Source organism: Cervus canadensis, chromosome 24, assembly GCF_019320065.1.
Source record: "Cervus canadensis isolate Bull #8, Minnesota chromosome 24, ASM1932006v1, whole genome shotgun sequence".
In the NCBI taxonomy this organism is placed as follows: domain Eukaryota; kingdom Metazoa; phylum Chordata; class Mammalia; order Artiodactyla; family Cervidae; genus Cervus; species Cervus canadensis.
In genome coordinates, this window is record NC_057409.1 from 27607398 (window position 1) to 27634452 (window position 27055).

Genomic DNA, 27055 nt, shown 5'->3' on the forward strand with positions numbered 1-27055 from the left:
TAGTCCCGCCTCGGACGCCGAGCATTGGCCATCGTGTCTCCACCCCCACGTTCATTGGTCAGGCTAACTGCGTCTGACAGTGAGTGGCAGACGCCGGGCCTAGCGCTCCCGGTCGGGCCGAGCCCAGTGAAGCCGACGGAGCCCCTGGAATCACCCGGGTGACCGTTCCTGTGGTGAAACGCGAGCCCGGTCACCGAAATCTCACGACCCGTGTCGGGCCTGGCCAGGTATGACCGCGGAGTCCTAAGCGGACTTGCGGTGCGTAACGGGGGAAGGGGCAACGCGGGCGGGGCGGAGGCGCGCAGCCGGAATGTTTTGATAGCGGGGGCGCGCGGACGGGGGCGCGCGTGAGCGGCGGGGCCGCGCGCAAGATTGTCCGCTGTTGGGAGCCGAGCCCTTGGCCTGGGGCCGGGCGATCTGGGGGCGCGCTGGGCTCGGGTCGTGGCAGCTGGGTGTAGAAAGGCAACCCAGCTCGGCTGGGTGTATCGGCTGTCGGACTGGCTCGATTCTTCCAACGTCCGCAGGAACCCCTGAGCCCGGGCCCGGCTGACAGGGGCTCTATGGGCCCTGGGTCTACACTGACCCAGTGAGTGGTGAGTTCCCTGAGGGCTTGGTCAGCTTCTTAGGATCCAGGGCTCTCACTAACCTGGGGAACCCCACTGGGGCCAGGCTGGGCAGTGCTCCACAGCTTCAAGGTCTGCACTGACTGGGTGAGTGCCACCTAGATCATGCCTGTCTCCAGGACCAAGGGAACCTACAGTTGAGCCAGGATCTGGGTCTACACTGACCCAGTCAGGATATCCCATCTAGGAACTTTGCCTGCCTGCTGGGTGTTTGCTAGGGAAGCAAGGGCAGCTCCTTTTTAGGAGAGACTCTCTTCTTGGGTTTTGGGTTTGGGACCTTGCGGACCGGGGAAGGCCCACCTAATTCCTCAGGCTGAGGTGGGGCATGGAGAACAGTCCAGCCCTGTACAGACAGTCTCCGCAGGTTCATTAAGCCACAGCATGGGACCCTAGAGTTGAATGAGTGGCCTCATATGGCACAACCAGAGGAAGTGTGCATAGCCTTAGGCTAGGAGGGGTGCCTCTTTCCCACTGCAGCCTCCCTGCCCCTTGCTTGGCTTCCCCTGAGTGGGGGTGGGGGGATTTGGGGGGTAGGGGGGAGTGGTAGCATTGGGTTTATTTCTATTCCCACTCCCCACTCTCTGGGGCCTGACACCTTCTCCTCCAGCAGCTGCAGAGCCAGGGCATCAAGGGCTGGAGCGGAGCTGACACTGTCCATGGAGCTGGTAGGGCCATGTACTTATCTCAAACTTCTGTTTACAAAGTGCTTCCAAACTGCTAGTCTCTTGGGAGACCAGGGCTTCTCTAGGAGGGGAATGGGAGGGCCCCTTCTCTCCACTGAATAGAAGATGAAACAGACCCTGCTGCCCCACCCCATAAAGGGGCAGAGTCTGTCTTCAGGCCAGCAAGGCCTCAGTAGACACTCAGTAAAGACTACAGGAATGACTGACCTCATTGGTCAGTGAGGGCCTCCCAAGCCCTGAGCATATTGCTTTCCTTGGGTTACTACTCCCTCTGCCTTTGATCCAAGACGACTAGTAGTGGAGACCAAGCCTAAGGATTCTTTCTCATTCATTTCTGTTCTAGTAGGCAGGGAAGATGACAGCAGAAGGTCTGAACCTGGGTCTGTCTTTCCTCTGTGCCCACAGGTGGACAGGGTGGACAGGGGGCGGTGGTGATGGCGCAGTTTGACACTGAATACCAGCGCCTAGAGGCCTCCTACAGCGATTCACCCCCTGGAGAGGAGGACCTGTTGGTGCATGTCCCTGAGGGGAGCAAGTGTGAGTTCTTGGACATGACAGCCAGAACTGGGACTTGGGGGAGAATTGGTGGAGGGACACTGAGGGAGCAAGGGGCTTCCATTTCTTCAGGGCTCTGACATCTCTGCTCCTGTACCCACAGCACCTTGGCACCACATCGAAAACCTTGACCTCTTCTTCTCTCGAATATCCTTTGTGTCTCTGTGTTGGAGCTCTTGAACCTTCAGCCCCTCTCTAAGCCAGGCTCCTTGAGGGGAAGAACTTGGTGTGGGTTTGGCTCTAATCCCTCAAAGGGGAGTGGAGTGCACCTTGAGCCTAAGTAGAGGCTAGGGAAATAATGACAGTTATAAATAATGATATCCCACATCTATTAAGAGCCATGTGCATTGTACTTTGTAGTATTAATTTATAAGGAACCTCTCTGAGGGTGATTCTATTGATGGTATGCTAATAATCATAATAATTATTGTCTTTTGACTTTGTGTCAGTTCTGTGTTAAATACTTTACATGCACTATCTCAGACCTAATGATCCTATAAGACAAGTGCTATTATACTACTATAGACAGAAGCTTAGAGAGGTTAAGTAACTTGGCCAAAGTCACACAGCTTGAAAGTCAGAGAGCCAGGACTTCATCGCAGGTACATGACACCAAAGTCTGTGCTCTTAATTGCTGTCTCTACCGACCACTTTTTCTTAACAATTACACGTTTATAATCTACACCAGAAGAATGGTTTCACTTGTATGCTCATCGGGGAGATCTTTGAGCTCATGTAAGTACAAGGGACGGATGGTGCGGTGAAGGAACACATCACAGTGTTTCCTGTCTCTGAGCTCAACCCCTGGCCCAAACTGCCAGGGCAACTAGGTGCAAGGCTCAAAAGTGCGAACCTTTATAGTTTAAGGCTGGGTGTGGCACCAAGTTTTACAGACTTATCTTTTTTAATCACCCTTATAAGGAAGGCTTTCAAGTCCTGTCTCTTCCACAAAGAGAAGTCAGACTCATCAGAGCTCCAGTAGAATGAGCATGGTTCCATCAGGAGGTATCAGATGCCAGATGCTTACTTGAGAAAAATGCCTCTGTTCTGCCTTGGATGTACCTTAGACCTACTGCTGAGTAGAGGGCCTTCTTGGAGGAAGGAGCCATATGGCTTTGCCAAAGAGTAAAGGGGTGGAAACCTGCAAAGGGGTTCTACAATCTCAACAGGAAATCAGGGACTGGCGACCAGAGACCACAGTGTAAGACCTTTGAAAGAGTGAGTGGTGGCAGAGATTACCATGAGATAGAAAAGCAGGCTGATTCTGTGGTGCCTGAAGCTAAGAGCCAAAAATAGGTGCTGCCTTGGGTCTCCCGGGGCCAAGCAGTAGAGAAAGGCCCTCCATTTCCCCAGAGGCTGCTCCCTAGTCTTGGTCTGCCACTTCCAGACTCTCACTTTTTCCCGGTTATTTCACTGGTGTCTCTCTGACTCTCAGACCACACCCCCTCTGCCCAATTCCCCAGGCAGTTCCTCTTTGTGGTTGCCTTCACCACCTTCCTGGTCAGCTGTGTGGACTATGACATCCTATTCGCCAACAAGATGGTGAACCACAGTCTTCACCCAACCGAGCCTGTCAAGGTCACTCTGCCAGATGCCTTTCTGCCTGCCCAAGTCTGTAGTGCCAGGTAAGCACTGCAGGTCAGAGGGCACTAGAGCCTGTAGTTCAGCTAGCAGGTGGGAGATGGGGTGTGAGGCAGTAACATTCCCCAGAACACAGGCTCAGCCTCTCCAAATCCTTTAGGACAGCAGCATTTCTGCCCAGAGGCCTCAGGCCACTCTTCCTCCCCTTCCCTGTTGCCCCACCAGGATTCAGGAAAATGGCTCCCTTATCACCATCCTGGTCATCGCTGGTGTCTTCTGGGTCCACCGGCTCATCAAGTTTATCTATAACATTTGCTGCTACTGGGAGATCCACTCCTTCTACCTGCATGCTCTGCGCATCCCCATGGTGAGACTGGGAAGTTGGGCAATTAGCACCACAGTCCAGGATGTCTTCCACAGCCTGGGAAGGGTGGGGTATATTCCTGGGCATCAGGCAACTTCCTCCATCCTTGGTAGGTCAGGCAGGGTCTGCTTAAAGGCTCCCAAGGACCCCTGAGCCTCACAGCTCATGGAGGGCAAGGGGCTGAGGCAACCACCCCGCCTTCCATCCCCCGTCTCTTCCCCACCGCAGTCGGCACTTCCATACTGCACATGGCAAGAAGTGCAGGCCCGGATCGTGCAGACCCAGAAGGAGCACCAGATCTGCATCCACAAGCGTGAGTTGACAGAGCTGGACATCTACCACCGCATCCTCCGGTTCCAGAACTACATGGTGGCCCTGGTGAACAAGTCCCTCCTGCCCCTGCGCTTCCGCCTGCCGGGTCTTGGGGAGGTTGTCTTCTTCACCCGGGGCCTCAAGTACAACTTCGAGCTGATCCTCTTCTGGGGACCTGGCTCTCTCTTTCTCAACGAATGGAGCCTCAAGGCTGAGTATAAACGTGGGGGGCAACGGCTGGAGCTGGCCCAGCGCCTCAGCAACCGCATCCTGTGGATCGGCATTGCCAACTTCCTGCTGTGCCCCCTCATCCTCATCTGGCAGATCCTCTACGCCTTCTTCAGTTATGCCGAGGTGCTCAAGCGGGAGCCGGGCGCCCTGGGTGCGCGCTGCTGGTCGCTCTACGGTCGCTGCTACCTCCGCCACTTCAACGAGCTGGAGCATGAGCTGCAGTCCCGCCTCAACCGAGGCTACAAGCCTGCGTCCAAGTACATGAATTGCTTCTTGTCACCACTGCTGACACTGCTGGCCAAGAACTGCGCCTTCTTCGCTGGCTCCATCCTGGCCGTGCTTATTGCCCTCACCATCTATGATGAAGACGTGCTGGCTGTGGAACACGTCCTCACTACCGTCACACTCCTGGGGGTCACCGTGACCGTGTGCAGGTGGGCCAGGGCAGCAGGGGGGAGCAGGCTGCCTGTCATTTCCAGGAAGGACTTCCATCTCACCATGTCCCTGATCCTACCAGGTCCTTTATCCCGGACCAGCACATGGTGTTCTGCCCTGAGCAGCTGCTCCGCGTGATCCTCGCTCACATCCACTACATGCCTGACCACTGGCAGGGTAATGCCCACCGCTCGCAGACCCGGGACGAGTTTGCCCAGCTCTTCCAGTACAAGGCAGTGAGTGGAGTTGGAGTCAGGGCCTGCTAGAGACTGGCTGACAGCTCGGTGCCGAGGGCTGGTCTCCCTCCTGCTCTCTTGTGACCTCAGTCCCTTTCTTCCTCTCTAGGTGTTCATCCTGGAGGAGTTACTGAGCCCCATTGTCACACCTCTCATCCTCATTTTCTGCCTGCGCCCACGGGCCCTGGAGATTATAGACTTCTTCCGCAATTTCACTGTGGAGGTTGTCGGTGTTGGAGACACCTGCTCCTTCGCGCAAATGGATGTTCGCCAGCATGGGCATCCCCAGGTATTAGGAAAGGAGGGGGGCAGTTGGCCAGAGGCGATGCTGGCCTATACAGCATTTTGGGGCAAACTGCAAAAAGATACCCCTTCTGAGCCAATGAATCACAAAGGGGCAGCCCTGCACCACGGGCTTTATAAACAGGAGCCTAGACTGGATTATAGCCTTAAACTTGCATCCTTGGCCAAGCTCCCCTGAGAAAGGCACAAACCAAGCAGCTAGCACACCATGTGGCTACTTGTAGGGCGGCCACTAGGGCCCCCGGACGAGATACAGCAGTGCATTGTGGTCTCTGTCCTCCAGGGGCAAGGCCTCCCCCCTCCACTGCAGGAAGGGTACCAAAAGGGCTTCTGTAAGGGGCAGTCCTGCTCACTGCAGCCTCCCTTGTGCAGTGGCTGTCTGGTGGGCAGACGGAGGCCTCAGTGTACCAGCAGGCCGAGGATGGGAAGACAGAGTTGTCACTCATGCACTTTGCCATCACCAACCCTGGCTGGCAGCCACCACGTGAGAGCACGGCCTTCCTAGGTTTCCTCAAGGAGCAAGTTCAGCGGGACGGAGCAGCTGCTGGCCTTGCCCAAGGGGGCCTGCTCCCGGAAAATGCCCTCTTTACGTCCATCCAGTCCTTACAATCCGAGTCTGAGGTGCGTTCCTAGGGACTGGGAGATGATGGGCAGAGTGGACACCAGGAGCTGGGACTTGAGGGTGTGGGGCAGAAGGGTCCACCCTCCTGTTGGTTTCCTTCTCTCTGTTCATTCAGTCTATGCCACTGGGTCCTAATGTGCAGAGTCCTGGGGGACCCAGAGGCCTCCTTGTGCCCTGAGAATTCTACCACCCCTTTTATTCACAGCCACTGAGCCTTATTGCAAATGTGGTAGCCGGCTCATCCTGCCGGGGCCCCCCTCTGCCTAGAGACCTGCAGGGCTCCAGGCACAGGGCTGAAGTCGCCTCTGCTCTGCGCTCCTTCTCGCCTCTGCAGCCTGGTCAGGCTCCCACAGGCCGGGCTCCCAGCACCATGACAGGCTCTGGGTGAGTAGCAGTGGGCCGAGAGGGGCGGGCATGGCAGTAGCCCAGCAGTTTGTGCGGGTCTCAGAAATGTTGATGACTGCTGTCTGTGCTGGCGTGGGGGACAGGGTGGATGCCAGGACAGCCAGCTCCGGGAGCAGCGTGTGGGAAGGCCAGCTGCAGAGCCTGGTGCTGTCAGAATATGCATCCACTGAGATGAGCCTGCATGCCCTCTACATGCACCAGGTGAGTGGGCAGGAGGGGCAGGGCTGTAGAACCAAGGTGGCGGCTAAAAACAGAATAGAGGGTTTTAGACGTGGAAAAGCAAAACATGGGCTCGAATCCCTTCTCTGCCATTTACCTGCTCTGCAATTTCCATTCCCGCGTATTTCCTCTTCCTATCCTTTTCAGCCAAGCTTACTTTCACCCAGGGCTTTTCCACACTTGTGGTTTCCCCTGCTAAGAATCCACTTGCCTGACATATCCACATGGCTCCCTCTTTCTCATTCAGGTCTGCTCTTTCCCATGCTATGAGACCATCTCTGGCCACCCTGAGTAAAAGCCTCCCTTGCCTACCCTCCTGAATCTTCCAGTTCTGTTTTTCTCTCCATAGCATTTAGCATCATCTGACACTGGTATTTTTTCCTTATTTATTTGTTTATTGTCTATCTCCCCCCACTCCATCCAAGTATATAAGCCCCAGGGAGTTGGGGTTTTTGTCTATTTTGTTTACTGCTGTATCCCCAGCACCTAAAAGAGCTCCTGGCACTTAGATTCACAAACAATTTACTCTGGAATCAAATGACTGGGGAAAATGAGAGCTATTACAATCTATGCACAGGCTTGTTCCAGGAATCTGCTGAGAACTTAACTTGTAAAACATCACATGTATGTTACATGTTATTAACATAACAGGTACTCTGAGTGAGTGGTTCTAGATGAGGCGATATAAATCAGAACTGGCCAATACCATGGTGGAGGGTAACTATTTCAGATATCATTCTGTCCCCAACTGCTTCCTTTGTGGCTCAGCAGGTAAAGAATCCACCTGCAATGAGGGAGACCTGGGTTCGATCCCTGGGTTGGGAGATCCCCTGGAGAAGGAAAAGGCTACCCACTCCAGTATCCTGGCCTGGAGAATTCCACAGATTGTACAGTCCATGGGGTCGCAAAGAGTCAGACGCGACTGAGCGACTTTCACTTTCTGTCCCCAACTAACGAATCCCCCACTTCTCAGCTCCACAAGCAGCAGGCCCAGGCTGAACCTGAGCGGCATGTGTGGCACCGCCGGGAGAGTGATGAGAGTGGGGAGAGTGCCCCCGAAGAGGGGGGAGAGGGGGCCCGGGCCCAGCCTATCCCCCGCTCTGCAAGCTATCCCTGTGCTGCACCCCGGCCTGGAGCTCCTGAGACCACTGCCCTGCAGGGGGGCTTCCAGAGGCGCTACGGAGGCATCACAGGTATGCACTGGGGATGCAGAAGAGACAGAGCCTTCAGGGAAGAGTGGTCCTTCTGGGGCCTCTGGGGAGGAGAGAGGTCAGAGGGACCAGACCCAAGGAGACTAGTCCCTCCCCGGCGCCTCCAACTCCCCCAGCAGCCCCAGAGCCCATCTCTTCATTCCTGTCTGTGTGCACACTAAGAGTACTCACTTGTGTCTGTAGATCCTGGCACAGTGCCCCGGGCTCCCTCTCACTTCTCTCGGCTGCCCCTGGGAGGATGGGCTGAAGATGGGCAGTCAGCATCAAGGCACCCGGAGCCTGTGCCCGAAGAGGGCTCAGAGGATGAGCTCCCCCCTCAGGTGCATAAGGTAAGGGCTCCAAGACCCGAAACCGACAGCCAGAAGTAGTAACTTCAGGCTGAGGTCAAGCTTCTCATGTGAAGGGAGGTGGCCTCCTGTGCACAGATGCTGCAACTTCTCCTCCAAAGTAGACTGCCTTCTCTCCCCTCACCAACTGTGAAACCCAGGACTCGATTTTTCCTTTGCTTACCTGCCTCAGAATCAAATTTTCCTTTTCCTTTATCTCCAGGCTTCTGTTGTGGAAGCAGATTGCTGAAGACCAGCTCCATAACCAACCCATATCTCTCCACAGGTATAGACGAGGCAGAGGAGGGTCCTATGCCTCAGGATGGAGGCCATCGTTGCCCTGCCATCCCAGAGGAGGGTCCCTGTGCCCCAGGATGGAGGCCATTGCTGCCCTGCCACCCCATCCGTCCGTCATGGAGGGCTCCCGAGTGCTGCCTGGCTCCACGCGTGTATTGTTTGTGTGTCCGTGCCTGGCCAAGGGAGGTGCCAATGCTGGGCTCGCCACAGCCCCAGGAGAGAGACAGGGGGCCTAGGAAACAGGGCACATGGGACTCTAGCCTCATCCCCAGGACCCCCCTTGGCTCAGAGTGTGGTGCTAGAAACTGGTCCCCAGCCCAGCCCCAGTACTGCCACCTTTGCACCTACCCCTGCAAGTCTCCAGAGGACTGCCCACCCCAGAAGCTGCCAAGCAGGGAGAACGTGTGCCAACTGTGGAGTGGGGAGGTTGGGCCTGGACCCTCAACCTCTGCAGCCTCCCTCCCCACCCCCGAACAGATGAGCAGCTCAGGCTGTGGCCCTTACCTCACCCCCAGTTCTCTCCCAGTGCTGCAGCCTGCTCACCTCTCCCCTGCTTCCTGCACATACATCACTGGCATGTTTGCCACTTGCTCCCCTTCTGTTCCCTTGCTCCCCCCTTCTGTTCAGCTTTTGCTTTGTGTTGGTGTGGAGGCTTTAGCTCCCAGCTCCCCTAATGCTATCTTTTGACACTAAGAAGGAAGGTTTCTAAACTGTGGAGCAGGGATGGACAGCAGGGATTTGCTGTCCTCCAACTTTTTAGGATGGGCCCCGGGAGACTTGCGGCCTTCCTGGCCCCCATTGCTGCTTATTGTACCCCGTACCACCTGCACATGGGATGGAAAGGGCCAGAGTGTGACCTCGGCTGTCTGTCTCCCAGCAAGAGCGCTCTGGCCTGCATCCCGCTGTCCCAAGAGGGGGATGGAGGGGCGACAGGATGGCTTCGCCCTCGGCTTTGGGCTGCCGCACTGCATGCTGGGACCCAACTCCTTTCCCTGCCCCCCCACCCCCGCCCCTCTCCCCCAGCTCGGTCCGCTGCAGGTGAGCGGTTCAACTGTGCAGCCGAACTTACAGCGGAATGGGGTGGGGGACCGTGTACAGCTTGACAACCTTTAATAAAGAAGGGACTGACTGCGGCTTCTTGTCCGGAGCGGCTAGGGTTTTGGGGGGCAGGAGGGGTGGGGTGTCTGTGAACCACCCACGTGGCCGGGGACTGGGTGTCCGCCCCGTGATAAAGCTGGTCTATGCGATCTCGGATATACCGACCTAGCGGGCGAGCAGAAGGGCAGCTTCCCAAGCCACGGTTCCTCGGAGGTCAAGGACTCCGGCAGGACGTGCGGTCGGATTTCCCGCCCTGAGCACGTGACCGTGCCGGCTCCGCCCTTCTATTTTTCCCTTTTCTGCGTGCGCCATCCCCCTCCCCGCCCCTTCGGAGACTCTCGGCCAATGGGGACCTGGGTAGGGGCCAGGGGCGGCCCCGGTGGGCGGGGCTGCTGTGGAAGAGAGTCGCCGGAGTCGGACATTGAACACTCCCGTTGGCCCGGACCCGGCCGGAGGGTCACCTGCCGCGAGCAGAGGGCGAACGGCGGAGACCGCGTACGTGCCCGGCGTGAGTGCGTGGCGGCGGCGCGTGCGCGAAGCGAGTGGGTGGTGTGGCTGGGTCCACGTGCGACCCTGCCCGGCGACCCCTGCGGCTCAGTGCCCAGAGTATCCATGACCCGAGATACTCGGGATTCCGCACCCCGCCCTGAGCGGCCGCCTCTCCAGTTCTCTGGTCCCTTAGTCCCCGCAGTCTCTGTCGGTGGCCACGCATTGCCATGGTGACTGTGGGCAACTACTGTGAGGCCGAAGGACCCGCGGGTCCGGTCTGGGCGAAGGGTGGGCTCAGCCCCTGCTTCTTCTTCACGCTCGTGCCCTCGACGCTGTTAGCCCTGGGGGCTCTGGCCTTGGTGCCGGCTTTTCCCTGCAGACGTCCGGAGCGGCCTGGTGGCGCCGACAGGGTGTCTTGGGCGGACGGCCCTCGCGTCGCTCCCTACGTGCTGCAGCTGCTTCTGGCCACACTTCAGGTAGCGCTGCCCCTAGCCGGCCTCGTTGGCCGGGTGGGCACTGCCCAGGGTGCCCCACTACCAGGCTACCTTTTCCTGGCTTCTGTACTGGGGACTGTGGCCAGCGCCTGTGGTCTGGCGATGCTCGTAACAGAACGGAGCCAGGCACTGCAGAAGCTAGCAATGGGCGTCTGGATCAAATTCAGGCACAGCCCGGGTCTCCTGCTCCTCTGGACTGTGTCTTTTGCAGCCGAGAATTTGGCCCTGGTGTCTTGGAACAACCCACAATGGTGGTGGGCAAGGACGAACTTGAGCCAGCAGGTGAGGGACCTCGTGGGGGGAGGGGACGCGTGACGTGCCTGCTCACATTGCTTCCACGCTTTTCAAATGCCTTTAAGAAAGGGAAGAAAGGAGGGGCCAGTACTGCTGGGAGCTGATAGCCAGCTGGTGGGGAGTGGCAGTGCTGAGTCACTGTAGGTTTTTTTGAAGCCTATTAGATGCTGGGCCCCTGAAGAGGACTTGGTGTGTGTACTACCCGTGCCCAGCCATATTACAAGTAGTGAAAATGGGACTTTGGCCCTCAGTGATAGTCTCCCCGCCTATGTTTAATTCTAGGTTCAGTTTAGCCTGTGGGTGCTGCGGTATGTGGTCTCTGGAGGACTTTTTGTCCTGGGGCTCTGGGCCCCTGGACTCCGACCGCAGTCTTACACCTTGCGGGTCAATGAAGAGGATCAAGATGTAGAGAGGAGCCAGGTACACCTCAATTTCTAAAACTTAGGGTCTATCGTAATTCCATTCCCCGTCATCATTTCTACTCACCATAATAGCTCACTTTCCTAAATCTAAATCCCTGTTAGCCTTCCTGAGCCCATCAGGGGTCACATGTGGGTCCAAGTTACCTGGGAGCTATAATCCCATACATTTTCCTTAGGGGGTTTCTGGCTAATACCATTTTGATTTCTGAGCTCCCCTCCCCTACATGTTTCACCATCCTAGGTTCCATCAACAGAGGGGCCACCGAGGTCTACCTGGCGAGACCTAGGCAGGAAGCTCCGCCTACTGAGTGGCTACCTGTGGCCTCGGGGGAGTCCAGCTCTGCAGTTTGTTGTGCTCCTCTGCCTGGGGCTCATGGGGTTGGAGCGGGGACTGAACGTGTTGGTCCCCATCTTCTATAGGGACATAGGTGAGGGGGAGAAGGAGGGGGTCAGCTTAGCACTCTGGTCCTTCATTGGCCTGGATGGTGGCAGAGACTAGCCCAGGGAAGTGTGACAGAGTTGAGAACTGGGTGGTCAGTAGAGGCTGTGGCTGATGCCTAGGGCAGTTTCTCCCAAAGAGAGTGCTAGGGTCTCTGAGTGGGCTTGGACTCATTTTCTCCATAGTGAACTTGCTGACCCAGAAGGCACCTTGGAACTCCCTGGTCTGGACGGTCATCATCTATGTCTTCCTCAAGTTCCTCCAGGGGGGTGGCACTGGCAGTACAGGTATGAGGGACTCTGCTGTCACCCTGGTTGGCATTGGCCGCTGTCCCTCCTTCCATAGGCGTCCCTCCCCCGGGCCCCTTGGTGCTCTCAGACCTTTCACATCTTGCTGCTGGGCTGACGTCATTGGGCCGCTCAGCCCTACCAAGGCCTCCCCTGGCTCCCTGCAGGCTTCGTGACCAACTTTCGCACGTTCCTATGGATCCGAGTGCAGCAGTTCACCTCGAGGCAGGTGGAACTGCGCCTCTTCTCCCATCTGCACGAACTTTCACTGCGCTGGCACCTGGGGCGCCGCACGGGGGAGGTGCTGCGGATCGTGGACCGGGGCACGTCCAGTGTCACGGGGCTGCTCAGGTGCCATGCCAATGGAAAGGAACTGCGGGAGGGCAGGGCTGGGGAAACGGGTGGAGGGGCTGTCAGGACAACCCACCCAGCTGAAGGAGTTGCCTGTCTTCTTTGTTTTTTTTCTTAAATTATAAAATTAATATACACATGCCCTTATAATAATTCCAATAAAGCAGACAGAGCAAATCTCTTGAATTCCACTCACTAGAGGTTCCCACTCTGTTTAGCATGTAGAGTTCTGCTTTTTTGCATTTTTTTACATATATATATGTAGAACTAGTAGGTATTGTGGAGGTGTTTCCTAAAACAGATGGTATCATGACGTAGGCGTCATTTCTCAGAATGGCTTTATTATCAAAATGTTATGGAGATGTATTCTTATCCGGGCTTCCCTGGTGGCTCAGTGGTAAAGAATCTGCCTTCCAAGCAGGAGATGCAGGTTCAATCTCTGGGTTGGGAAGATCCCCTGGAGAAGGAAATGGCAACCCACTCCAGTATTCTTGCCTGGAGAATTCTAGGGACAGAGGAGCCTGGCGTGCTACAGCCCACAGGGTTGCAAAGAGTCAGACACAACTTAGTGATTAAACAACAACAGTCTCATCCATACGTGAAGATCTTTCTCATGCATTATAATTGATCCAAAGCATTCTATAGTTTGGGCATGCTATGGTTTATTTAGCCATAATAAGGTAAGGGGCATCGATGTTTAAGGGGCATTTAGCTTGATTCTAGTCTGTTGCTATAGAAAACACAACACTATGTCGAAACCTCCTAGGTAGAGTTACTGACCCTGAGCCCTTAACCTATTCTTTGTTGCTTGACTTTGCCTCCTAGCTACCTGGTATTCAACATCATCCCCACGCTGGCTGACATCATCATTGGCATTGTCTACTTCAGCATGTTCTTCAATGCTTGGTTTGGCCTCATTGTGTTCCTGTGCATGGGTTTTTACCTTGGTGAGTGCTGCTTGGTGAAACCATCTCCCTGAACCATTTACGGAGTGCCTTGAACATGAGTCCTGCCCCGACTCAGATGGCCCAGCTTTGAGAAGCTGTAGATCAATGGGCTCCAATAGGCTCCTGCTGCTCCCCAGTGTGATGGGTGAGCATCCTCTGTCAAGGAAGCCCCAGCTTTCCATAGGGAAGGACATCCTGGTCACTTTAGATTCCCGCTGTGGAACCTCAAGTCAAGGAGGAACTTCACGTGATAGGATGCAGCTTGCCTCCATTGGTTCACCAAAACTGTTTTCACACAGGCTTTATGCAGACTTTGATGATGTCTTGGACACAGCCCCTTCCCTCAGGGAGCTTAGGACTCCCTCCCTTGGGAATCTGGGTCCCTGGGTTATAACACAGGGTTAGTGTACACGTGACCAGCAGCAGACATACACGTGGTCTCTGCTGCTGGGAGTGACTTGCTCTCTTCTCCTCCCTCTCGCTTCTCCTGTCACTCTCTAGCCCTGACCATCGTGGTCACTGAGTGGAGAACAAAGTTTCGACGGGCCATGAACATGCAGGAGAATGCTACCCGGGCCCGGGCTGTGGACTCTTTGCTAAACTTTGAGACGGTAACGGAGACCTCAGTGGCAGTGTTGTGAGGTTTGGAGATGTAGAGGAGTGTGCCTGGGGTTGTTGGGGCTGACAAGGACCAGGGAGGATGCAAAGTGTGCTGCTTACAATCAGGGAGGAGGGATGGGGAATGGAGCCGAAAGCTGTGGCCATGTGAAACAGCACTGGTTTGAAATTCATCAGGTGAAGTATTACAACGCAGAGAGTTATGAAGTGGAACGCTATCGCGAGGCCATCATCAAATATCAGGTCAGGATGCTGGTTTGCGGCCTACTGAGAGCAACAGCCAGGACTTGTGGAATCACCAGGCCTGAGAGGAGTAAAATTTGGGCTGTGAGGTTGATGTGCCTGGGCCCAGGTTGGGGTTTGGTGACTGTCAACATGTGTATGACATTCCTTCCTTATTTGTCCTTGCCCAAGAGTTTAGAGTGGAAGTCAAATGCTTCACTGGTTCTACTAAATCAGACCCAGAACCTGGTGATTGGACTTGGGCTCCTTGCCGGCTCCCTGCTTTGTGCCTACTTTGTCACTGAGCAGAAGCTACAGGTGAGGGAATTGTCCTGGGCCTGGGGACTTTGTCTAGGCCATCAGGTTCATGGGTGGGAAGTAGGTAGGGGGTAGCTAGTTGGCAGGGTGACAGCCCACCAGCCTCCTGTGACTCTGTCCTCATCCCTGGATGTCCACAGGTCGGGGACTTTGTGCTGTTTGGCACCTACATCATCCAGTTATACATGCCTCTCAACTGGTTTGGCACCTACTACAGGTAACCTGATGCCAGCCCTCACCTGTCCAGGGTGCACTGTTATCTCCCCAGCTCCCGGGAGGCGCTCCAACCAGACCTCTTCTTGCAGGATGATTCAGACCAACTTCATCGACATGGAGAACATGTTTGACCTGCTGAAAGAGAAGACAGAAGTGAGTGAGGAGAGAGGAGTGGGTTTGTAGGGAGTGGGAGCTGGCATGGTGTTCCTCGTGTCTGGAGGATACCAGGCCTGTAATGGCACACAATGGTGGCACTCTCCCAGGTGAAGGACCTTCCTGGCGCAGGGCCCCTTCGCTTTCAGAGGGGTCAGATTGAGTTTGAAAACGTGCACTTCAGTTACACTGATGGGTGAGCCCCTCCCCTTCCACTGTCCCACAGGCCCCTTCTCCCGTGTCCATTTACACACTGCTCCTCCCCTTGCCCCTCCCCCCTGCTTCTCAGCCCACCACCATCTGGGAAGACAGACTGAGCGAGAGGCGGCAGGGCCCAGTACTAGCTCTAGTGGTGGGAGGGGCCCCTGGCAGTATAGCCGGCCTGCCGACCATGCTCACCCTTCCTTGCAGGCGGGAGACCTTGCAGGATGTGTCCTTCACCGTGATGCCTGGACAGACACTGGCCCTGGTGAGAGGAGACCCAGCCCTCTGACCAAGACTCCTTGAGCTTCCCTTATTCCAGTGCCCGTGGTAGCTGAGGATCCAGGTTGTAGAGTCAGAGAGCCCTCTCATATTGGGTCACAGGACTGAATGTGGCTCCTCCGTGGACATTGGTGGCCTCTTGGAGAGAAAGCTTTAAAAGCCAACGGGCCTGAGAATGTTTTTCTTTCCTTAAATTTCTTTTTTTTTTTTTTGGTTGTGGTGGGTCTTAACTGCTGTGTGGAAGCTTTCTCTAGTTGCAGCGAGCAGGAGCTACTCTGTTGCCGCGCACAGGCTTCTTGTTGTGGTTGGTGGCTTCTCCTGTTACAGAGCACAGGCTTCAGGCACATGGGCTTCAGGAGTTGCAGCATGCAGGCTCAGTAGTTATGGCTCTCGGGCTCTAGAGTACAAGCTCAGTAGTTGTGGTGCATGGGCTGAGGTGCTCCGAGACATGTGGAATCTTCCCAGACCAGGGAGCAAACCCATGTGCCCAGGTGGGCAGATTCTTACCCACTGCACCACCAGGGAAGTCCTTTCTCCCTCTGTTTTTCATGCAACAGGTGGGCCCATCGGGAGCAGGGAAGAGCACAGTTTTGCGTCTGCTATTTCGCTTCTATGACATCAGTTCCGGCTGCATCCGAATAGATGGGCAGGATATTTCACAGGTAAGGATGCTCAGGGGAAAAGTATAATTTAGGGGCCCGTATGTGAAAGAACGGTACGCGCTGGGCATCCAGGGAGTAGAGAAAGAGCTGTCACCCCTACAAAAAGCTGGGTCAGGATACCTCAGCCTTTCTAGCGGCACATGGTTTGTATAAGGAAAGTAGTCACGGGAGCGATTCCTAGGATGCCGTATGAGACACAAAGATCTGTAGCCATCGAGGGCAGCAGGGAGAGAAAATGAATTTTCTCTCTATCAATGGGGAAACAGAGTTAGATTAAGCGATTTGCCCACACAGCTGGGATCTGGGGAGGTGAAGGCAGGACTCTCACGCAGAGCTGCTCATCCCATGTGCTTCCCACCAGCCCATCCTACCTTCCAGGCCTGGAGGGATCTCACAGGCCAGAGTATATGCTCTTTTGGCCCCAGGTGACCCAGACTTCTCTCCGGTCTCACATTGGAGTCGTGCCCCAGGACACTGTCCTCTTCAATGACACCATTGCCAACAATATCCGCTACGGCCGCATCACAGCTGGGAACGACGAGGTGAAGGCTGCGGCTCAGGCTGCAGGCATCCATGACACCATCATGGCTTTCCCTGAAGGTGAGCCTCCCCTTCAGGGTCTCCCCCCGCCCAGTTCAGGCCCGTTACTGCCTCTGACCTCCATTCTACCCCGTCCTTGCCCATCTGGTCACAGAAACCAAGTGTAGTACATGTGACTTGAGAGAGGTGGGCAATTTCCACAGGGTATGATACGCAGGTGGGCGAGCGGGGACTGAAGCTGAGTGGTGGGGAGAAACAGCGTGTCGCCATCGCTCGCACCATTCTCAAGGCTCCAGACATTGTTCTGCTGGATGAGGTGAGGGCCCTGAGACGCCTTCCCCACCTCCTTCCTCCCCGAGCCTGTGCCCAACCATTCCTGCTGAGCACCGTTCTTCATGTAGGAAAGCTAGCACGAATGCATGTTTCACAAAAACACTTTACAGTTTTCAAGTGCAAAACAAGGTCCTTGTTGATTCCTGAGGCCTCGGCTAGCCACTTGCATCCTCCTCCCACCAGGGATCTGGTGGGAGGGACAGTTTTACCTAAGTTCCTCTCTGTAGGCAACATCTGCGTTGGATACCCACAATGAGCGGGCCATCCAGGCTTCTCTGGCCAAAGTCTGCGCCAACCGCACCACCATCGTGGTGGCACACAGGTATGGGACAGGCAGCAGGTGGGGTCCCCCTCAGGTGTTGTGGTGGGTGACTGACCTCTGACCTCTCAGGCTCTCCACGGTGGTCAGTGCTGACCAGATCCTCGTCATCAAGGATGGCCGCATCGTGGAGCGAGGACGGTAAGGGACACAGCATGATAAACAGGGAAGGGCCTCTGAAGTGGGGGCCCCAAGGTAAGGTCGTGGAATCCCAGGAGTTTCTGGAAGGATCTCCTTCACCAGTTCCTTGTCATCGCACAGACTGGTGGCAAGGACTCTTGGGGTACAAATAACAGTTGGTTGGGACTTACGTTATTCTCCTTGCCCCAGGCACGAGGCTCTGTTGTCCCGAGGTGGGGTGTATGCTGACATGTGGCAGCTACAGCAGCAGGGACAAGAAGAAGTCTCTGAAGACACCAAGCCCCAGACTAAGGCATGATGACAAAAGTTGTGGCCACTTCCTTCCTGAAGGATAACTTTGAGCGGAATACACTGTATCCCTCTTCCCTGCCATGTTTCATCCTGGTCTTGGTGCTAGCTACAGTGATGGAACAGGGATTTTCAGAAGAGCATTGTGGGGGAAATAAAAGTGTGGACTGTGTTAGGATCACTATGACTTTGTGGTGTGGGGAACTACAGCAGGCCTCCACTGCAGGTCAGATGAGCATTCTTGACGGGACTCTTGTGTTTTTGATTGGAAAAGAGAAACACACCACTTTGGTGTCTTATAGACTGCCCATCCTTTATTGTTTCTAGTCCCCCTCCCTGCCCCCTATACATGGAGGGGAACCCCAGTATTTAGGGGATGACAAGATGCAGGGGGGCCAAGTGGCACCTGGCCAGGGAGCAGTTCAGAGCGGCTCACTCCCATGCAGCTGGAGCGGCCAGCAGAGCCCTCTGTAGGCTCAGCTCCACATGCTGTTTCTCCAGATGCTCCCTGGAGGTGGCCTCCACATCACTCCTCCTCGTCTTCACTCCGGCTGCTCCGGGCCTCCTCTCCCTGTGGACCCTAGAGGTGCGAGGGCCACAGTCTTCCTCAGCTGAGCCTCCCTCCCCAAGCCCAGGGCCCTAGCACAGGTTGCAGTTGGACGGCTTCAAGCTGCGGCTTTGAGCCTGGAGCAAGGGGAGGGGAAGGAGAGGAAGACAGGGTGCCACGTCAAGGAAATGAGGGACAGTCCTTGAGTGGAGTCATAGGAAAACAAAAGGATAAACACCCCTGTATACTCTACCACTTGGAAGAACACCCTCCCTGCCTTTCCCCCTACCCCACAAACTCCTTACTTACTCCTGGCACAGGGCCCATCTCTACGCCGTCCTCATACCTGTTGCTGTCGGTATTCTGCCTCACTGGCTGATAGTGCTTGTGCTAAAGCTAAGTCTTCTTCCTCCTGAGAACTGGGAGGAAGGAACAGCTTAACTTAGTATCTAAAATGTGAGCATCTCATCTGTTAGGCATCACTGTGCTGAGCCCTTCTAAGTATTGTTTAAATTTTCACATGTAGGTTTTTACAGGGTGTTGGTATTGTCCTCATTTTGTTGAACATATTAAGACCGTAAGGGGCCAAAGAACTTGTCCAAGGTCATATAGTTCAAAAACTTAATTTTGAGCCCAAGTTCCTATTATCCTGCGTTGGATGAAAGCAGTCCCTCTGCCCTCCCTCCCTCCAAACTGAGCCTTCACCCACGCCCCACCCTTTACCAGTGAGTTAGGTACCTTGGGACCTGGGGTTTGGTCTCTGCCAGGGACAGTTCCAGGGCTCGTTGCAGAGCCTCATCCTCACTCTGCAAAAGGGAAAATAAGACCAGGTGCCTTGGACTTCACTCTCTGCGGGTCTGCTTCTGCCCATCCAACCTCTGCCCCACTCACCAAGCCATTCTGCAAAGTAATCTCTGGAGGAGCCGTCCGGGTTGGAGACTGAGTTGTGGCTCTATGGCAGACATTCAAGAGGCTCAGGTCAGAGATGTGAAGGGGGAAAAGGGAGAAGGGAAACAGGCAGGCCTACCTGCTGGCAGAGGAAGACGAAGGCAAGGTCTGGTTCGGGCTAGGGACGGTCTTTGTAGAAGAAGCCAGGCTTTGTGCTCTGGAGATGGCAGCCAGTCTGTAGGAAGAGACACTCTGGGCATGCCTCCAGGCACCTTCGGCTTAACAGGTTCCTCTCACCCCCGACCCAGGAAGTCAGGAGGGGAGCTCCTCCAAAAGATCTGGAAAACATGCACTTGAAAAAGAAAGAAAAGACTCCCTAGCCAAAGGAGACGGGGTGAAGCTTCCCAACTGTTATGACAAAGGTTCATTCAGGTCCCAAAAGCAAGTAGAGAACTTGGTTGCAATTACCCTGCCCTACTGGTGGGGTGCCCCTCCCCAGAGCAATCATGGTCCAGTGGGTGACGGTGCTTGATGCAGAAATTTCGGCCACAGCGGTCGCAGGTCAGTTTCATCATTTCCCGCTGCCGGCAGCCAGCGCGTTCACACTTATTGGTGAAGATCTGAGGTGGAGTAGGAAGGATTGTCTCTGCTGAGATCTCTGCTCCCTTTTCAACCCTGTCCTAACAGCTGTGCAGAGTTCCAGGCGTTTGTAGTCCCAGGTGACCATGGTTGATCCCTCTAACAGTTACCTTACGTTTTTGTTGAGCTGGATCTGAGCGACAGTCTCGGTCAATGTGCTCCCCAACAGCACGGTCAGGGGACTCCCCTCTGGCCACAGGAACAGGCACGTTACAGAGCGGGCATACAGGCACCTGGATATCCTATAGTTAGGGAGCAGGGGTCGGTCTGTGGCCTACTCCCAGTCCAGTCAGATCTCTGATCCTGAGAGAATCCCCCTGAAAGAACCTGGACATGCCCTCCATAAACGCAAAAGGAAATAATGTTCCCAGCACTGAGCCTCAAGAAGACAATAAAGAAGGGAAAATGTGAGGCAGAGGGGTTCCGGAGATTTTGCACGCATCCTCCACCCGCCCCCTTTCACCTTCAGACCGCCCCCTCACCTTTTGGTAAGCAGATCCACAGTGATGCTGGGCGTAGGCCACATGGTCTGCGCAGAAGATGCCCGAGCAGGCATCGCACTTGAGCGGCAGAAAATCTGCAGGAAGTGGGTCAGACTGCAGGTCCAGTGGGACCTCGACGTTCCCGCTCACTCAAGCTTTCCAGTCAGGCGCAGGAAAACGCTGCCGCACTAGGAACCAACTGGACCCTGGCCCTACTCCACTATCTCCTAAGCCGCGCCCCAAGCTCGAGCCCCGCCCTCCTCGGGCACTCCCAGCCCAGGAGCCCTCCGCTCCGCCCGGCCCCGCCTCCCGCGTGCTCCGCCCCTCACCCCTTTACCCGCTTACCCAATCGCTTACAGCTCGGCTCCGAACAGTGAGCCCCAAGGTCCGGAAACTCCATCGCCGGGCCGGACGGGGACCTGCTGGGAGAGGACGCGATGCTGAGCTCCCCAAGGGCTCCAGCTCTGGATCCAAATCGCGACCCCGTACTCTGGGGGGAACTCCTCGTCCCGCCCCTTCCTCCCCTCGACTCAGGCCGCTTTACCGGAGCGTCAGCGCCTCCCGGACCGCAGTTCTCACTCCTCCCTTGGCGCGCGCGGGCGCGCTGACGTCGTCGCGCAGGGCGGGCACGTCCCGCTCAGTCTGCGGGGGCGGGGCGCATCCCGGAAGAGCCGAGGCCCGCCCCTCCTGTTTTGCCAGGCGTCGGGGAGCTGGATGGTGTCTCCTGGGCTACCGAGTGGCCGCGGGTGGGTTTGGAGACCCTGGGAGCGGGCCTAGGTCCACGAAGGCGTTAGGGCGGGCGAAGACAAGGAGAGATTACATCTTCGAGGCTGGGGTGGTTTGGGGTCTTTCACAATTGGGTCCTTCGCCTGCTTCTCACTCTGCACCCTCCCCCAGCCATTTCGTTTACAGCCGCTGCTATACCTACTCTACGAACTGAAAACAGCCATGTTTCTGTGAGATACACATTTCTCTTCAGAGCCGTAGCTCCTCCAAGTTTGGTTTCGCTGTCCTTTTGTAAGACTTCTCTGACCCTCCTCAGTTTGAGCCCAGTGCATCTCTTGTGGTTTCCCGTCGTTCTTTTCTAGCACCCTATCACCTTGTTGTAATCATCTCTTATCTCACTCCCTCACTGCCCCCTTCCCACATAAATATAGTGGTAAGACGAACCACGTCTGCCTTCCCTTGAGTTGGACCCAGCATCCAGTGCAGTGCCTGGAACTGTGTGGTTTTAGACCTTAGTGTGAATCACCTGCTTTAAAATGCGGATTCCTGAGCTCCCACCCCCTCCCCACCCAAGGAAGCACAGGAGAGAATTCGGACAGATTATCCATCTACTACAATTTGAAAAACATATGCCTGGAATATTCTGAATGCTTACTTAATGTTTCTTGAGTGAAGCTAGAGAGTCGCTGGATTGGTGTCCTGCTTGACCCTAGGGAGCCCCAGGTTGAGACTTCCATTTCAACACGTTTTCTCACATGCCTCTCTGGCCCTTCATGCATGGGCTTGGTTGCCCTAGCTTCCCATAAATTTGGGCATGGAGATAAGTAAACAGATGAAATACTTAGAGTTGAACATGTCCTCCAAAATGGAGAGAGAACCAGCTACAACTGGGAATGAGACAGCTTTCTTCTGTTCTCCCTCTCTCCCTCCAGCTTTTGGTTTTGCTTCCCTCTGTGTCTGCTTCTTACATTCTTACAGCTCTAACGCTACTGGAAATTAAAACCACTTTTCCCTGGTTTCTCAAGCAGAAGGCCTAATTTCAGCTCCGGCTGTGCCCATTTGCCTTGACTTGGATGGTCTGCCAAGCACTGACCTGTGGCCCAGGGTGTGTGGTCAGGGTATGTGATGTTCTGATGGGCCAGGCCTGAGTCTCATGTTTGGGGGAAGGAAGTCAGCACCACTAAAGTGAAAATTACCAAACTGGCTTGGACAATCCTAGAAAACCCAAGAGAGTCCATTCAATTCCTTCCTTCATTCAGCAGTATACTGAGTGTCCTCCCATGTGCTTGCCACTGGATGACATGTGCAAAGACCAGGAAGTACTAGGCAAGACGGCAGTGCATTTCAGGTACACCCATTCTGGAGTTGACAAGGCAAAACCTGAAGGGTGAGTAGATGTTGGCTAGGTGAAGGCCAAGGGAGAAAGGAAGGAGGTGGAAGTAGGTGCTATTTCAAGCAGAGGAATCAGCAGGGACAAAGACCTGGAGATAAGAGAAAACAAGATTCTTCAGATGAGCTTTTAAAAAGCTGATAGCATCGGGATCTTAGAGTGTAAGAAACAGCTTGGCAGGAGATAAAGCTGGAGAGTTCAGTTCAGTTCAGTCGCTCAGTCGTGTCTCTTTGCGACCCCATGAATCACAGCACGCCAGGCCTCCCTGTCTGTCACCTACTCCTGGAGTTTACTTAAACTCATGTCCGTCGAGTCGGTGATGCCATCAGCAACCCGCAGAGCATTTTCTTTAGGAAAAACCCTGAGGAGGAAGCGCATGCCTGCCTTGCTTGGATTGCGACTGTTGTCTCATACCCATGTTTACGACTGTTTCATTGTTTGCTCTAAACTTGGCCTGCTTTTCATGGGTCCTTCTTATCTTTGGTCCCATCATTCCTTTATGACTGTTCACTCTAAAAGGAGGTAATTGGATTGGAGGGAGACTCAGGTTCTCTTGGCGCACACTGCAGTCAATTCAGCTATTAAGTCCATCGTAAATCCCAGCAGACAGCAGTGTAGCAGCAATGTGGTTCCATACACTGAATGTGTGTTCACAGTAACAGCACCTGGAGGCCTACTCATGCTATGGTTCAGCAAACGAAGGAGACAGGAAAGAGACTGGAGAGTTAGCAGGGGTCAAATCTCAGATCATTGAGGCCACATTAGTTATTGAGAATTTTAACATAAACATAATATCAGCTTCCCTTGTGACTCAGTGGTAAAAAAATCCGCCTGCAATATGGCAGACTCAGGTTCGATCCCTGGGTCAGGAATATCCCCTGGAGAAGGAAATTGCAACCCACTCCAGTATTCTTGCCTGGAAAATCCCATGGACAGAGGAGCCTGGCGGGCTACAGTCCTTGGGGTCACAAGAACTGAACAACAACAAATGAGGAACTATAGATAGCTTTAAGAAGGAGAGTAATATGATCAGATTTGTATTTTGGGAAAGTCACTCTGGCTTCAGAATGGAGGACAGATTGGTAGAAGGGAGGCTAGGCTGAAGGCTGTTGCTATAATAGAAGCAAGAGAAAATGATGGCCTGAACTAGGTGGGGATGATGCTTAGAATTAATGAAAGCTCAGTATAGAACGTAGATGTGAGATAGATATTTTAAAATAAGTAACTTTCAGGACTTCCCTGGTGGTCCAGTGGTTAAGGCTTTGTCTTCCAATGTAGAGCGTGTGGGTTCAATCCCTGGTCGGGAAGCTAAGCTCCCACATGTCTTGGGGCCATAAAAGTTGAAACTTAAAACAGAAGCAATATTGTAACAAATTCAATAAAGACTTTAAAAATGGTCCACATCAAAAATCTTTAAGTAGCTATCCAATGTATCACTGAGAGGATAAAATGGTTAAAAAAAAGAAAAGAAAAGAACTCCTTGGACTTTCCTGGTGGCATACTAGATAAGAATCTGCCAGTCAGTGCAGGGGACATGGGTTCAATCCCTCCTCTGGGAAGATTCCACATGCCACAGGGCAACTAATTCTGAGCGCAATAATTACTGAGCCCATGCTCTAGAGCCCTTGAGCCGCAACTACTGAGCCCTTGCCTAGAGCCAGTGCTCCACAAGAGAAGCCACCACAAGGAGAAGCCTGCGCAGCACAGCAAAGAATAGCCTCCACTCGCCGCAACTAGAGAAAGCCTGTGCAAAGCAACAAAGACCCACCACAACCAAAAATAAAAATAAATAAATGATTATAAAAAAGAAAAAAGAATTTTTGGCCACACCACACGGATTATAGGATTTTAGTGCCCCAACCAGGGATTGAACCCCAGCCCTTGACAGTAAGAGCAAGTCTTTCAGGGAAATTCTGGCCGCTTCCTCCTTCATCCATCCTCACCCCTGGGGTAGGCTCTGGGGAGCAGTGTTTCTGCCAAAGATGATTGATCTGGGAGTGGACATCTGACCCACACTGGGTATCTGAGTTTGTGTTCCCCAAAAGCATAACCTGAAACAAGGATTTCGATGCAGATGATTCATGTAGGAGGTAATCCTAGCCAGAGTAAGAGAGTAAAGAAGAGGGAGATAGGGAAGGAAGGAAAACCAGTGAAGAGTTATTGAACTGGTTACTACTGTGGTTCCTAGTTCCACTGGGAACCCTTGGAGAAGGCATATAAAATATGCCTCAGAATCATCCTTCTAAAGGACAGAAGGCTGGGCTGACTCCTGTCTTCAAGTTGAAGGTTTCTCCTAGGAGGTGATAACTGCCCCATGTCCTCCTGGCACAGTGAGCCTGTACCTGTGTGCAAGCTGATTCAAGCTGATTGAGGTACGAGGGATTTGAGGAAAATTCTGGAGGCAGAAATACTGAATCTGGCTTGGCTTAGAAGTGGGACGCCATCAGGACTCAGGAGCTGTCCACAGTGACATCTGAAGTCCAATGCACCAAGCAGGCAAGGCATCAGGAGCATCTGCTATATTTGTCCAATCAGATTCCTTCCTGGGAATTTGGAATCAAGGCCAGAAGAATCAGTATTCATAAAGTATTCTGTAGCATATAAGCTATGGGCTTGCCATCTGCCATGCTACCATACTGTCATACTGAGGGACAGGGAGGGATTGTTATCTACCATCCTCTGACTGATGGGACACAGTCCCATAAAAAGAGACTGATCTTGTAGCTTACACACAGGGTTTTAAGTCATATCACTACCTGACTCTTGCCTCCTCCCAAAGTCTACACTGCCCAACAAAACTATGGCTAACTGCCATTATTGAATTAGTTTCACATTGTCCCTTTTAAGGATAGTTATAAGTTATCTCCTTAGATTCAGGATATTTCTCAAGGCACAATCACACTCTCTGGTCATACCATGAAGTCAGGCTGTTGATATGTGGGAGATTCTTGATCTGGGTATGCACCTGTCATGGGGATTCAACTTTCAGCCTAGGCTCTTTAGAAGGACAGTTTTTGAAGAGCTTGTTGTTTGTAAGTTCCAAGACTCCAAATCTGTGAAATCCAGTAACAGTTCTGATAGATACAAGCATATGAAATTGCTAAGACTTGACTATTGGTTTTATTTACCAAAACAACAATCACATATAGTTTATTAATAAGCAGCACATGTCACAGGCAAGAATTATTTTTTCTCTGACTTCCTATCTAATCCTCATCCTGCTGGGTTTTGGAGCCCAGATAAGACAAACAAGCACTGTGAGAGTATGATGTACAGTCTAGAGACTTCCTGGTGGTTCAGCAATTAAGTCACTGTGCTTCCAGTGCCGTGGGTGCAGTTTTGATCCTCGGTCAGAAAACTAAGATTCCACATGCTGCCCAGTGCAGTAAATAATAATAATAATAAGTCCACACACCTTAAAATCAGATGTGTCAAAAAAAAAAAAAAAAATCAGATGTGTCAAATGTCTGTGTACCTTCAGTTCAGTCACTCAGTCGTGTCCAACTCTTTGCGACCCCATGGACTGCAGCACGCCACGCTTCCCTGTCCATCACCAACTCCCGGAGCTTGCTCAAACTCATGTCCATCGAGTTGGCAATGCCATCCAACCATCTCATCCTCTGTCGTCCCCTTTTCTTCCTGCCTTCTATCTTTCCCAACATCAGGGTCTTTTCCAATGAGTCAGCTCTTCGCATCAGGTAGCCAAAGTATTGGAGCTTCAGCTTCAGCATCAGTCCCTCCAACGAATGTTCAGGACTGATTTCCTTTAGGATTGATTGATTTGATCTCCTTGTAGTCCAAGGGACTCTCAAGCGTCTTCTCCAACACCACAGTTCAAAAGCATCAGTTCTTTGGCAGTCAGCTTTATGGTCCATATGTGACTACTGGAAAAACCATAGCTTTGACTAGATGGACCTTTGTTAGCAAAGTAATGTCTCTGCTTTTTAATAAGTCTGTGTACCTTAGCACTTCAAACTTGCACTGTTTTCTGCTAACAGTGTATAAAGAGAGCATATTGTTTATGATATAGGTTAAGCTGCCATAACAGGGACTCAAAAATAGTGGCATAAACAAGAAAGAAGTTTAATTTCTTCCTTATGTAATTAGACAGGGCTGGCTGGTATGACAGCACCTGTCAGGGACTTGGACACCTCCTATTTTGTTGCATCACCATCCCTAAGGTGTTGCCTTTGTCTGCGTGGTCCCAAATGAGTCCTTGTTCTAGGCAGCAGAATGAGAGAGAAGAAAAACAAGGCATCTCCTCCATCCTTTCCCTGCCCCCTCCCCCCATCACCCGCCATTTAAAGTTATGACCCTGATTTTGCCTACATCATTTCTCTGATCCTGGTATAGCCCAGCACTTAGTCACGTGATCGTACTTAGCTCCAGAGAGACTGGGAAAGGTAGTCTTTAGCTGAGTGGCCATGTTCCCAAATAAAATTTCAATTATGTCAGTGAAGGAGAACAGATATTTGGGGGACAACTAGTGTCAAAAGGTGGGGGGGAGAGTGACTTTTATGATATTTGAGCCATCCTGAGCTTGAAGTAATGAAGCAGATAGTGAAACACGGGTATACAATAGCCAGAAGGCATTTCTCTCAGCTCAGGGGGTTTGAGGAGGAGAACAACAAGACCAAGCACTGCTTGGTCAGTCTTCAGTTGTAGGCTACTCAACCAAAAAGCCATTCCCCAGATCCCTCCTTGAGGACAAAACTCTGATTTTAATCATCCTTTTCCAAACAGTTGTGTTTCACATGGGTCCCTTTCCTGCTCCCATGAGGAGTCTTAAATGGTCTAAGTCAATATTTTTCAAACTTTTAAACCATTGCTCACAATAAGAATTACATTTTATAACCTAACACACAC

At 53.3% G+C, this 27055-nt stretch overlaps 3 protein-coding genes across 21 annotated transcripts; 2 read left to right on the forward strand and 1 right to left on the reverse strand.

The window, feature by feature from the left end:
* Positions 1-70: 70 nt before the first annotated feature.
* On the forward strand, positions 71-9536 carry ATG9A (autophagy related 9A). Of its 8 annotated transcripts, XM_043446117.1 has the most exons (17): positions 89-227; positions 525-593; positions 1231-1288; positions 1712-1843; positions 1965-2008; positions 2532-2596; positions 3325-3486; positions 3668-3809; positions 4035-4783; positions 4867-5020; positions 5130-5309; positions 5696-5944; positions 6151-6329; positions 6434-6551; positions 7543-7762; positions 7964-8109; positions 8393-9536. In XM_043446117.1, exons 4-17 carry the CDS (start codon positions 1741-1743, stop codon positions 8396-8398), a joined length of 2517 nt encoding a protein of 838 aa, XP_043302052.1. In that variant the 5' UTR covers positions 89-227; positions 525-593; positions 1231-1288; positions 1712-1740; the 3' UTR covers positions 8399-9536. The 8 variants fall into 8 exon arrangements, with proteins under 8 accessions (XP_043302048.1, XP_043302050.1, XP_043302049.1 ...); XM_043446113.1 differs by lacking the exon at positions 525-593 and having other exon boundaries at positions 71-227; XM_043446115.1 differs by lacking the exon at positions 525-593 and having other exon boundaries at positions 74-227; positions 1234-1288.
* A 341-nt stretch (positions 9537-9877) lies between these two features.
* Positions 9878-17695, forward strand: ABCB6 (ATP binding cassette subfamily B member 6 (Langereis blood group)). Its single transcript, XM_043446112.1, has 19 exons — positions 9878-10766; positions 11061-11198; positions 11442-11628; positions 11825-11926; positions 12094-12277; positions 13103-13224; positions 13726-13835; positions 14020-14085; positions 14257-14382; positions 14523-14599; positions 14688-14751; positions 14862-14947; positions 15163-15220; positions 15792-15896; positions 16322-16496; positions 16640-16752; positions 16997-17091; positions 17161-17229; positions 17419-17695. The coding sequence occupies exons 1-19, from the start codon at positions 10218-10220 to the stop codon at positions 17525-17527; spliced, it is 2535 nt and encodes an 844-aa protein (XP_043302047.1). The 5' UTR covers positions 9878-10217; the 3' UTR covers positions 17528-17695.
* A 111-nt stretch (positions 17696-17806) lies between these two features.
* Positions 17807-20716, reverse strand: ZFAND2B (zinc finger AN1-type containing 2B). 12 transcript variants are annotated; one of them, XM_043446140.1, is made up of 10 exons: positions 20618-20716; positions 20431-20492; positions 20074-20168; positions 19702-19833; positions 19421-19572; positions 19092-19187; positions 18956-19016; positions 18803-18870; positions 18411-18483; positions 17807-18097 (listed from the first exon to the last, which is right to left on the reverse strand). In XM_043446140.1, the coding sequence occupies exons 2-10, from the start codon at positions 20471-20473 to the stop codon at positions 18044-18046; spliced, it is 774 nt and encodes a 257-aa protein (XP_043302075.1). In that variant the 5' UTR covers positions 20474-20492; positions 20618-20716; the 3' UTR covers positions 17807-18043. The 12 variants fall into 12 exon arrangements, with proteins under 12 accessions (XP_043302075.1, XP_043302071.1, XP_043302078.1 ...); XM_043446136.1 differs by having other exon boundaries at positions 20419-20492; XM_043446143.1 differs by having other exon boundaries at positions 18374-18483; positions 20419-20492; positions 20618-20715.
* Between the last annotated feature and the right edge of the window lie 6339 nt (positions 20717-27055).